At 45.0% G+C, this 13,246-nt stretch overlaps 1 protein-coding gene across 1 annotated transcript in view; it reads left to right on the top strand.

Moving 5' to 3' along the window:
• The first annotated feature begins 3,803 nt into the window (after positions 1-3,803).
• top1a (DNA topoisomerase Ia) overlaps positions 3,804-13,246 on the top strand; it is a 77,095-nt gene continuing 67,652 nt past the window's right edge. The window contains exons 1-2 of the mRNA XM_048549847.2: positions 3,804-3,953; positions 4,158-4,182. Coding sequence (XP_048405804.1) covers positions 3,930-3,953; positions 4,158-4,182 — 49 coding nt within the window. The 5' untranslated portion in view covers positions 3,804-3,929. The remainder of the gene's footprint in view (positions 3,954-4,157; positions 4,183-13,246) is intronic.

The raw sequence follows: 13,246 nt of genomic DNA, 5'->3' as shown, positions 1-13,246 counted from the left end.
ATGCACGTTGCCCAATGCAGTACGTTTACAAGGTTCTATTTCCCAAGAACCTTACACAGGATTATATATGAACAGTAGCACAGAAAGAAGTGTCATGAGGCCTGAATTGAGTAAAAGAACTCATCGGCCAATAGCCAAGAATGTGCACACCCTGGAAAGTCCACCTTCATCGGATTTGGAACAGTTAAATTGCTTAGCAACATCCAAATCAGAACCAATCAAAATAAACGTCTGGTTAAGAAGTCAACCGGTTTTAATGGAGGTTCATATCGGTGCAGCTGTATCAGTGATTGCAGAACTAGTCTTTGACAAAATTTGCTCTGGACCCTTAAATTTGCATAAGATCTCGACTGGACTGAGAACCTACACCAGGGAATCTTTACATATTAAGGTACAATTTCAGTTCCAGTCCCATATGGGAAGCAACTAGCTCAGTTAACAATGATTATAGTAAAAGGCTCAGTCCGAAGCCTGATGGGGAGAAATTGGTTGAGGAAGATTCACCTTGGTTGGCTCAACATTTTTGGATTGGAAAATGGCTGCCTGATTGAAGCCCTAATTAAATACTTGGAAGTTTTTCAGGGACGTCCAGAGACTATCAAAGGAGTCAAGGCCACCTTATATTTTGACCAGGAAACAATTCCATGATTCTGCAGGCACACCCAATGCTAATTGTCTTACGGGCAAAAGTAGAGGCAGAAATCATGAGGCTGGAAAGTGAAGGAATCATCAAACCAGTACAGTTTGCAGAATGGGCAGCACCGGTAGTACCGATTATGAAGCCCAATGGATCAGTGCACCTTGTGGAGATTTTAAACAAACAGTAAACTGCTTCTTGCACTGAATTAATACCCAATCCGTCACATAGAGGACTTATATTCCAAACTGGCTGGAAGCTGTCCTTAACAAAGCTGGGCAAGAACTGTGCAAACTTACAATTGCGGTTAGATGAGAATTCCCAGACATATGCTACAATTAATACCCATAAGGGTTTGTACTGATATACAAGATTTGGCGTACCTTCAGCCTGCACTATTTTTCAGTAGAGAATGGAGAACATTTTACAAAGTCTACTCCAAGTCGCCAATTATCTGGATGATGTGCTAATAACTGGGAAGACCAATAAAGAGTACTTAAAAAGAATTTGGACATATTGCTACAAATTTCTCCCAGGTGCCCAAATGCCTTAGAAGGAAAAAATTTGTATTCTAGACACTCTAAGTGACCTATTTGGGCTACTGACAAAACCGGGTTACACCCTTGGTAGATACTACGAGGGTAATCAAAGGCGGTCCGGCTTGCACATCTGTACTGGAGCTTAGGTCCTTGCTTAGATCCATAAATTATTACATAGTTGGATGTTATGTTGAGGTTGTACAGAATGTTGGTGAGGCTTCTTCTTGAGTATTGTATCCAGTTCTGGTCACCCTGTTACAGGAAGGATATTATTAAATAGGGGGGGGTTAAGAAGAGATTTACCAGAATGTTACCGGGAATGGAAAGTTTGAGTTATGAGGGGAAGTTGGATAAGCTGGGGCTTTTTTCACTGGGATTTATGAGGTTGAAGTGCAACCTTATTGAGGTTCATAAAATTATGAGGGGTATAGATAAGTCGAATGGCAGGTGTCTTTTCACTAGGACGTGGGATCTCAAGACCAGGGGCCATAATTTTAAATTGAGGGAAGAAAAACTTAAAAAAAGACATGGGGGCATTTTTTTTTTACAGGAAGTACTTCATATGTCCAATGGGCTTCCAGAGGAAGTGGTGGACGCGAGTACAGTTACAAGGTTTAAAACACATTTTGGTAAGTATGTAATTAGGAAATGTTTGGAGGAATATGGGACAAGTGCAAGGAGGTGGAACTAGTTTAGTTTGGGATCATGGTTGGCATAGACTGGTCAGATTGAAGGATCTGTTTCCGTGTTGTATGACCCTATGACTATATAAGTACTTCCTAAAGTTGAATGGCATTCGGCATATAAGAGTAGCTCCATGCCAGCCATCATCCAATAGTCTGGCAGAAAGAGCAGTCTAAACTCTAATGGAAGACTTCAAGGAACAGCTTACATCTTCACTCGATACCAAAATGTTCTGGTTCCTACTTGATTATCAGACCACGTCCCTCATGCAACTACAGGGATAGGTCCAGCAGAGTTGCTAACAGGGAGGAAACTCCACACCGGGTTAAACCTGATATTCCAAGACTTGGGGCATGGCAGGGGTGGGGGAGAAATGGCTGGACACAAGACTCCCCTCGGTAAGAGACAGCTTACTTCAGGGGATAAAGTTCGATGTAAGATTCACAGAAATGACCCTGCATGGGTAAGAGGCATGGCCAATGCAAGGTCTGGTCCCGTGACACACAAAGTTCAAGTAGGTGAGGTGGTCCTGAACAAGCATGTGGTCATCAATAAAGCTACAAACGCACAAATAGGTCAGCAAAAAATAACCAGCACCTCAGAGTAGCCAGAAAGGCTGTCTGGACCTGTGGGCTCTCCGTCTAAATCTAGCCTTGAAGAAGTCTTGGAGTCTGAGACGGACATGGTGGACGTTGCAGCCTCGATGCCTTTACCACCTGACACCCTGGGTGCAATAGGCGAGCTATGACCTGGAGCACACTGCCCGTATCTGATGCTGAGTCAGAGGAACTGGACTCTGTAGGAAAACACCCCAGTGCAGGGTACAAGAAAAAGAGCCTGCCTCCTTTCCCGGATTTAGATTTGATGTAGGAGTTGGATGTTATATTGAAATTAGGTCAGCCAGGCGGACTTCCTAGAATATGAGTTCCCTATCTGGTGCTTTTAATCTGCTCCAGTCAGGGAGCCCTGGCTGACAGCTACAAACAGGAGCATCAGAGGTTCTGTTCACTCTGACAGCTGGTTCTGTGGAATCCGGACCAGTTTGAAATACCATGCATGTGTAAATAAAGAGCAACTTGGTGATGAGATACCGGCCTCTGTGGAGTTAATTCAGTCTGTTTGGCTGTCTAGGGCTGAAGGTCTAGAATTCTCTGGCAAATGGTGTCTGTCTCTTCCTCTCCTCTTGCAAGACATTCCTTAAAACCTTGGGATGTGGCTAAACTTTTGATCAGCTGTCCACATTAAGTGGGCATAGCGTCAAACTTGGTTTGCAAACATCGTTGTATAAGGCTCTGGAATGCTTTCCAAAGGTGCCACAGAAACTCAAGTCGCTGTTGTTTGGCTTGTGTCCATTCCTTCTGCATGATAACACCCCTGCAAAGTGCCTTTGGACTATTTACTAATTCAAAGGTGCCACATGAAATAAGTTGTTGCAAAAGCTTGGAGTAACTTAACCTGCTGCTCTGATCGTGAAGCCCTGACATCAGAAGAAACCACTGTGACATCATTTGGCTTGATGAGAGTTGTTGCTGTGCTAACTTTTCTATAGTTGATGGTCCACTGAGTTTTTGAAAGGGGTGGGGGGAAGGTGTGTCCTTTGGGTGAAGTCTGGGGTTGGATGTGGAACAGGAAGGGTGTGTGCGTATGTCTGTTCAGCTTCTGTTGAGAGGAATTGCCTTAACTTTCCAACAACTACAAAGCAAGAGTAAAGTTTATCCCCTCTCTTCCTGGGAGGAAGGAGTCTGATGCCCCCAGGGAGGGTGCTCAGGGGGCTGGTTGGATGGGTTGGGGAGAGTTTGGGCAAAGAGGGAGGCGTGTCTGTGCTATTTAAATCAGCTCTTTGGTGCAGCTGAAGCCACCAATTGTGAGGGCAAGGCAATTGAAATGTAAATTCGCCTCTAAGTTAAATCCAAGTGCATGCGCAGTACGTCGAAACTGGGACTTAGACGTTGTACAGGGGGTTGGAGCAGTTCAATCTGAGCAGGTCTTTGGTGTGTATAGAACTCAACTCCTCACTAACTCCACAAAAAAACCCTATAGAATAATCAGAAAAGAAACATCCTCCAACAATGAGCGTTGATCACCTCTCCCAGGTAGGTGGAACGACCTTCCAGACCGTGCGTTTTATAAAACCCCGTGTCTTTTATTTCCCCCCCCCCAAAAAAACATATATTTGATGACTTGAAACTTGTGAAAAAAATTCATCTGTCTCTCACTTTGATGGTTCGTGGCCCTTTTGATTGTAAGGAAGCAAAGTACTAACGTGGATTTTTCCCCTTTTTTTCTTGTGTTCACAGCTCAATACGGATTCCCGCTTGAACGGTGAGTATTTGAGGTGAAAATTGCTTTTATTTAATTTGTTCGTTACCCCCTCATTACCCCCCCCCTCCCTCGACCACCACCTCCCTCGACCTTTCCCTCTCCTCCTGTTTTCTCTCTGAGGGAAGAACAAGAGGATCAGACATGGCGTCCAGAGACTAAGTCCCGTCTACGTGCCCACAAGCCCTATTGTTCAAATCAGCCTCCAAAATAACCGCCTTGCCGGCTCCCCAGCGAGCCCTTTCCCCCGCCGACCGCCTCCACTACACCCAGAGTCTGGCGTGAGGCTGCCCGAGGGCTGTTGGGGGTTTCGGCCGGGCCGGCATCGCGAGCGAAAAGCCGGCTTTTCGGCCGTTAGGACTTAGTCTCTGCGCCATTTTATTTTTTCTGACTGTGTGTGTGTCAGTTGCTTCGTGCATGTTGTTAAGAGCGAGGCTCCCTTCTCTTTTTTTTTAAATATATAAAACACACCGACAGCAATGTGCCGGGCATTTAAATAAGAAGGCAGGAGGAACGAGGAAGAAAGGTTTAGAATTCTGAGAGGTGGGGGGTCTAGAAGACACACAAAAGGGATGGCGGCAGAAATTGCAACTTGTTTTTTTCAATGCAGTTTGCATTTTATGCCTTTTTTATATGGGGGGGGGGTGATGGAGCAGCAATGCCTCTACTCACATGGTGGCAGCACCGTGAAGGTTATGATGTATTTTTATATATTTTTTAAAAGCAGTATTTTGTAAGATTCCCTTTTTTTAAGTTTGCATTGCATGGTTTTTTTCCCCCCTCTCTTGCCTGCCCCTAGGTTTTTTAAAAAAAGACTTTCTCGATTTGCGTTGAATTTTTTTATCTAGTTTGAGGTTTTCGATACTTCTGGAAGCTTTTTTTTACTAAGGAAAATAGGGGTTATCTGCTTAACCTTTTGAAAAAGAATCGGTGCTGGGATAATGATTGTCATGTCTTCAAATAAGAGATTGTAAGCATTGTCATGATTGTTCTGTGCAGTGGTGACATTGTTTCAGAAAATTTTCCATACCCTTTTAAGTTGTTTCCTTTCCCCAAAAAAAGCACTAGTCTTTCCCAAAGTCTACTCAGACTTACAGGGCATTGCTGGGTTGGTTCATGGGGAGAGGGTATTTTTAAATAGCTTTGTGATCAATTATATTCCATCTTGCAGCTCATCTACAGATATGCAATCGAGATCCTTTCTGTGTGAGGCTTAAAATTATTGTACTAATGTGTGATGATTTAAGATATTGATCCAGTTAAAAGTTTTCAGTTTTGAAAGATTGCAGTTCTAATGAGATCAAGGATGATGCAGGATGCAAAAAAATGGAAACATATATGTAATTTGAAGGATCTTAACATTTGTTGAAATACCCTTTTTCAATATACTATTCTTTGGCATTCAGAATGATTTACAAAGTCAGTTGGACTTTGCATTATCATTTTGAAGCATAAAAGGATCTATGAAATGTGCATTGAAGTATGACATCTTCCCTTTTAAGATTCAAATTGCCCAATAGCAACTGTGTTTTAATTTTTCAGCATGTTGAAGCCATTCTGTTAAATGACAAGCTGCTGTGCTAGCACACATGATTGAATGCTTGAAGAAGGAAGTGAGGTTTTGGGGAGGTGCAGTAATAGAGAATTGAGTTTAGTTGAAGAAACTGAGTATTTAAAATGAATGGACAGTGGAATGCTGTTGGATTTTTCCTTGGCAAGTTATACTGCTGTAGGATATTGATAAAGAATAAAACTAGAACTCTTTCAGAAAGAAACATTTAAAGTTTGATTCTGCTCATTGAGGTGCTGTGTCTTGGTGATGAATTGGATTTTACTCCAGATTTCATTTGAAGAACAAGGTGTGATTTGAGAAGCTGCTTGTCTGAATGCAAATATCACTGAATTTGAATGGCTGTTACATAGGGTACCGGTTAAGATTGTTTGCAATTTTTCTTTTGTCAAAGCAGTAACTCATAATATGGCTCCATATTTCTGATGCTTTTTGGTATTTTATACAACTATTCAGCCAGGTACGTTGAGCAAGGCATGTTCATTCCTTCCTTGAAGGCAAATTTGGGCACATTAGGGAGATCAGAAGCAGGAACTCTGAACTCTCTTCCAAGCTGAGCACCTGCTGTGGGATGAATTTTGTCTGTTCTGTATCCATTCTGTCTTTACCATAACTAATGTGGTAGACTAATATTTCTGGCTTTCAGCTGAAATTCCTCTCATGTTTTCTTCACTGACCAGTGATCTGCAGTGACAAAATCATTGCAAAAGCTGAGGCCATGTGGTTCCTTTATCTGGTAACCTTCCAATCATTCTTCTGCATTCTTGATTTCTTTTTTCCTAGAGCCCACGTCACTGGTAGTATTCATGGTCAACAGGTGGAAAGCACAGAATTCTGCATAGTCTATTGCAACTAACTTTTCTCGGACTTGAAAGCCCTTAAAGTACAACTCTCCTTCCTTTGAGTTACAGTCTCATGTTAAGTTGTGATTTCATGGGTATTGGGGATTTACACTCCAGTGGCCACTCTTTGTAAATGAGCCTGGATTCATGGGTAGTGCACAGCAAAAACTGATCTGACTAGAATATCATCCCAATTGGAATCACTAGATAATCTGTGAAATCTATTCAAATTCAGCTTAGGGGCTGTTCCCGTTGTTGCCTCCTCTACATCGGGGAAACCAAGCGGAGGCTTGGGGACCACTTTGCAGAACACCTATGCTCAGTTCGCAATAAACCTTCCAGTTGCGAACCACTTGAACTCCTCCCTCCCATTCCTCAGACGACATGTCCATCCTGGGCCTCGTGCAGTGCCACAATGATGCTACCCGAAGGTTGCAGGAACAGCAACTCCTATTCTGCTTGGGAACCCTGCAGCCCAATGGTGTCAATGTGGACTTCACAAACTTAAATCTCCCCCTCCCCCTACCACATCCCAAAACCAGCCCAGCTCACCCTCGTCCCCGCCTCCCTAACCTGTCCTTCGTCCCACCTATCCCCTCGTCCCACCTCAAGCCCCACCCCCATCTCTTACCTACTAATCTCATCCTGCCCCCTTGACCTGTCCGTCCTCCCTGGTCTGACCTATCTCCTCCCCATCGACACTCACCTTTGACTCCATCCCCACCTCTTTGACCTGTTTGTCTCCTCTCCACCTATCTCCTCCTCTATCATCTTCTATCCGCCTCTGCCTCTCTCCCTGTTTATTTCAGAACCTGCTCCCCCATTTCTGAAGAAGGGTCTAGGCCCGAAACGGCAGCCTTCCTGCTCCTGTGCTGCTTGGCCCGCTGTGTTCATCCAGCTCTCCACCTTGTTATCTAGGGGAAATAATATTGGCTATAATATTTGGAATTGTACTGGTTTGGCTCACTTAATGGAGCAAAGGCCAAAGATCAGTGAGATTCTACCTTGTTGGCTTTTTACAGCTCCTACCAGGCTGTCAACTTGGAAACTGTACTAAAGAGTGAAGTAACATATCATAAGGGTTTTTTCAGTTGTCTTTAAATCAGTGAGTCTTGCTGTAACATGATACCAGTGACCCTACTAGGAAGGGTGGTGTGAGATAACACTGTAGGGATTCTGTGATTCTTCTGCTACCATCCCTAAATGTTTGTTCTTGCTTCACAAGCCTGGGCTGCTAAATCATCATCATAACGCAGTCACTGCACATGTACAATTTCCAAATGGCTGGGGGTCACTGTCCATTATTCTGTGTTGAGAAATAGGATGAATCTACTTTGCTCAGATAAAATGAATCCAATGTAAGGCCAGAAATCACATCTGGGGGGGGGGTTTTCTTTTCTCAAAAAAATTAATTTGATATTAAGTCACTGCATTTGCACTGGTGAATTTGGTCATTTACCTAAGAGTGCTTTAAGCACTTATAGAAAATTCCACAGAGGAAACTTGGGGAATGATCGAATTGCTGGCCTAACATTTATTGTTAGGAAATTACTTATCTACAATTAAGCAGAGTGTGAATGAGCATCTTTTTAAGTTTTCAGTTGATCAAAGAACTGGTTTACGCCTGTAAAGACAAGGGCATGTCTGATATAACTGATTACCCTGTGAATGGTTTTCATTACTTCATCGAAAGTAATGTCTGCGCATGTTATTTACTACAGACCTCAACAAGATGTTTGATTTTATAAAGTCCCCCATAACAGACATTAGCTAAAGTTGAAGCCCATGAAACTGAGTACGGTGTATTGGCATAATTAGAATATTAGCTGAGCAGAAAGAAATGAAGCATAGATAGTGGCCTCCACTCTTGACAGGATGTGACCTTCGTGGATCTGTATTAGGGCCTGTAGTATTTGCCATATCCATAGCAACTTCAAAGATGGGATGCAAAGCCATTATTAAATTTTGTAGTGACTCATGATAGGCCACATTTATAAGCAGTGTAGGTGGAAATGTAAAATTAAAGATTGGTAAAGTGAATGGGTAAAACTCCTCTGGTAAATTGATCTTCAGTGTGCAGTCATCCACTGATGGAATGGGGTACAGGCAAATGTCACAAAAGTAGTGGTCCAAACAGATTTTGTAACCAAGCAAAAAGAACAAACTTCATTAAAATTTTACAAAGTACATAAAATAATCAAAAGTGCAAAGGTAACACGTTCTCCTTTTTTTAGATCTGGAGAACAGAAATTACAACGAAACAAAGCCTTGGTTAGCCAGCACTTGGGAGTATTGAGATATCTTGGGCATCTCACATGGTAGGATTTATAGTCTTTAGAGGGTGTGAAATGTGGTTGAACCAAAAATCTTAGGATTTCCAAATGTTAGATTGCAAGGAGAAGTTACGCAAACTAGGTTTTTTTCTCCCTGGAATTTAAGTTTCAAGGATAATTTTGATTGCCTGAAAAAGGCAAGTTCTGAAAGAAAATAGGGTAATTAAGCTGGTATCAGAGATAATGGGAACTGCAGATGCTGGAGACTCCAAGATAATAAAATGTGAGGCTGGATGAACACAGCAGGCCAAGCAGCATCTCAGGAGCACAAAAGCTGACGTTTCGGGCCTAGACCCTTCATCAGAGAGGGGGATGGGGGGAGGGAACTGGAATAAATAGGGAGAGGGGGAGAGGCGGACCGAAGATGGAGAGTAAAGAAGATAGGTGGAGAGGGTGTAGGTGGGGAGGTAGGGAGGGGATAGGTCAGTCCAGGGAAGACGGACAGGTCAAGGAGGTGGGATGAGGTTAGTAGGTGGCTTGGGGTGGGAGGAAGGGATGGGTGAGAGGAAGAGCCGGTTAGGGAGGCAGAGACAGGTTGGACTGGTTTTGGGATGCAGTGGGTGGGGGGGAAGAGCTGTGCTGGTTGTGTGGTGCAGTGGGGGGAGGGGATGAACTGGGCTGGTTTAGGGATGCAGTAGGGGAAGGGGAGATTTTGAAACTGGTGAAGTCCACATTGATACCATATGGCTGCAGGGTTCCCAGGCGGAATATGAGTTGCTGTTCCTGCAACCTTCGGGTGGCATCATTGTGGCAGTGCAGGAGGCCCATGATGGACATGTCATTAAGAGAATGGGAGGGGGAGTGGAAATGGTTTGCGACTGGGAGGTGCAGTTGTTTGTTGCGAACTGAGCGGAGGTGTTCTGCAAAGCGGTCCCCAAGCCTCCGCTTGGTTTCCCCAATGTAGAGGAAGCCGCGCCGGGTACAGTGGATGCAGTATACCACATTGGCAGGCAGATGTGCAGGTGAACCTCTGCTTAATGTGGAATGTCATCTTGGGGCCTGGGATGGGGGTGAGGGAGGAGGTGTGGGGACAAGTGTAGCATTTCCTGCGGTTGCAGGGGAAGGTGCCGGGTGTGGTGGGGTTGGAGGGCAGTGTGGAGCGAACAAGGGAGTCACGGAGAGAGTGGTCTCTCCGGAAAGCAGACAGGGGAGGGGATGGAAAAATGTCTTGGGTGGTGGGGTCGGATTGTAAATGGCGGAAGTGTCGGAGGATAATGCGTTGTATCCGGAGGTTGGCGGGGTGGTGTGTGAGAACGAGGGGGATCCTCTTGGGGCGGTTGGGGCGGGGTGTGAGGGATGTGTCGCGGGAAATGCGGGAGACGCGGTCAAGGGCGTTCTCAATCACCGTGGGGGGAAAGTTGCGGTCCTTAAAGAACCTTAAAGTTCTTTAAGGACCGCAACTTTCCCCCCACGGTGATTGAGAACGCCCTTGACCGCGTCTCCCGCATTTCCCGCGACACATCCCTCACACCCCGCCCCCGCCACAACCGCCCCAAGAGGATCCCCCTCGTTCTCACACACCACCCCGCCAACCTCCGGATACAACGCATTATCCTCCGACACTTCCGCCATTTACAATCCGACCCCACCACCCAAGACATTTTTCCATCCCCTCCCCTGTCTGCTTTCCAGAGAGACCACTCTCTCCGTGACTCCCTTGTTCGCTCCACACTGCCCTCCAACCCCACCACACCCGGCACCTTCCCCTGCAACCGCAGGAAATGCTACACTTGTCCCCACACCTCCTCCCTCACCCCCATCCCAGGCCCCAAGATGACATTCCACATTAAGCAGAGGTTCACCTGCACATCTGCCTGCCAATGTGGTATACTGCATCCACTGTACCCGGTGCGGCTTCCTCTACATTGGGGAAACCAAGCGGAGGCTTGGGGACCGCTTTGCAGAACACCTCCGCTCAGTTCGCAACAAACAACTGCACCTCCCAGTCGCAAACCATTTCCACTCCCCCTCCCATTCTCTAGATGACATGTCCATCATGGGCCTCCTGCACTGCCACAATGATGCCACCCGAAGGTTGCAGGAACAGCAACTCATATTCCGCCTGGGAACCCTGCAGCCATATGGTATCAATGTGGACTTCACCAGTTTCAAAATCTCCCCTTCCCCTACTGCATCCCTAAACCAGCCCAGTTCATCCCCTCCCCCCACTGCACCACACAACCAGCACAGCTCTTCCCCCCCCACCCACTGCATCCCAAAACCAGTCCAACCTGTCTCTGCCTCCCTAACCGGCTCTTCCTCTCACCCATCCCTTCCTCCCACCCCAAGCCGCACCCCCAGCTACCTACTAACCTCATCCCACCTCCTTGACCTGTCCGTCTTCCCTGGACTGACCTATCCCCTCCCTACCTCCCCACCTACACCCTCTCCACCTATCTTCTTTACTCTCCATCTTCGGTCCGCCTCCCCCTCTCTCCCTATTTATTCCAGTTCCCTCCCCCCATCCCCCTCTCTGATGAAGGGTCTAGGCCCGAAACGTCAGCTTTTGTGCTCCTGAGATGCTGCTTGGCCTGCTGTGTTCATCCAGCCTCACATTTTATTATCTCAGGGTAGTTAAGCTGTTCTGCCAGCTGGTAGATCAGGCATTTGGAGGTGAGCATTGGTTGCAGAGTTCAAAACATTCGAGCCAGCCTGTTCAAAAGTTAAAATTAGCAGTGGTAGTATGTATTTGGAATTCTACTCTGTAATGGCAATTTCATTCCAGAATAGCTGGTCACTTTCAAACTATATTGAAGAAAAATTGTTAACCAAACATTGAAGGGATTTAGGTCACAAAATCATAATGTTCTCTTTCAATGGTGGGACATCCTCAAGGGACTACATGGCTTGTTTATGTTCCTATGTTTTTGTGAATTTTGGTTTTCCCTGTTGATTTGGTGAATATGTTCAGTCTGTGACAGTCCTCTTCAGAAAAGGATGACTTGAATATATGTAGAATGATTCCTTTACATTCACTGATTCATGCCTATTGGTCCTTACAATAAGGAAGGCCCATTTTTCTTTTTGTGGCCTTGCTGAAGGTACATCAAACTCTCTAATTCAGAATAGTGTAGGTCAGTGCCATTCATACCCCACTGAGTTTGGAGAACCAGGTTATTGGTCTCCTGTTTGCTGGTGCCTTGATGGCAAGCAGCTCTGTTGACATGGCTTGAGGGTGTTCCACTGGATGTTCAGAGATTTTAGGATTCTTATCTCTACTGAAGATATTTGTCATTTGGGAATTGTCCTTCAGGTTTGTGTTCAATTTCATTGATGGTTTGGATTGGTAGCAAGTTTGATCTAGTTAGATTTGAGTATTTAAGGCCATATAGCTAAGCTTTAGTGACACTAGTTCAATAAACAATTGTGTGGATGTTAATGTACCTACATATTATTGCCTGGGTGTGGTGCTGCAAGGGGAATAATGTTGTCTAACACCTGCATTGATATCAAGTTTTTGCATGATGCATTGTAGTACCCTCCTTTCCTTCTAATGTGATCTGGTTCTTTTCCAGCTAATGACATAGGAAGTAGATGATTAGTCTCAAGGCAAAGTTTAAGTTTGGGGGAAGTGTGTAAGAGATGAACGGGCCAGCTGGAGTATTATCACATTCGCTCGTCTGGACTGATTTCACGGCATAGTTGTTATCCCCACATTGCTAAGATTGGTAGAAGTGTTACCATGGGGAATTTAGCAGTTAACAGCCAAACCTCTACCAATCAGACTGCATTTGCCAACCAGTTAGTACTCTCTTCTTACACTGTGTAATTCTTTCCATTATTCATGGGATGTGGGCATAACTACATAGGCCACCCAGGATTTGTTGTTCATCTTTAACTGCCCCCCCCCCCCCCCCCCCCCCCAAACACCGGACAACTAAGAGTCAACTACAAGTCATGTGAATGCCAGATCAGGTCTGGATTTCCTTCCCTAAAGGGCAGAAGGATCTGGGCCCGAAACGTCAGCTTTTGTGCTCCTAAGATGCTGCTTAGCCTGCCATGTTCATCCAGTTCCACACTGTTACCTGGCATTAGTGAGTCAGATGTGTTTTCTTGTCCATCAGCAATAATTTCATGGCCAGTATTAGAATCTTGTTTCCGGATTGTTAGTTAGTTAAAATGCTACTATCTGATGTGGCAGAATTCACACCTAGGTCTCCAGAACATTACCTGGGTCTCTTGATTAATAGTATAGTGATAATACTAATAGGCCATCACTTACCCCATTTTGTTGTTTTCCCTCTGATATCCATTGTTAAATGTCCTGAAGAGTGCACAATGTCCTTTTTTTTGACAACACTCAAGTTCTGTACTACCAAAAA

This window comes from Stegostoma tigrinum, chromosome 19 (genome assembly GCF_030684315.1).
Source record: "Stegostoma tigrinum isolate sSteTig4 chromosome 19, sSteTig4.hap1, whole genome shotgun sequence".
Lineage (NCBI taxonomy): Eukaryota > Metazoa > Chordata > Chondrichthyes > Orectolobiformes > Stegostomatidae > Stegostoma > Stegostoma tigrinum.
The sequence above is the reverse complement of the archived record's forward strand: the minus strand, read 5'-3'. Positions and strand labels throughout refer to the sequence as shown.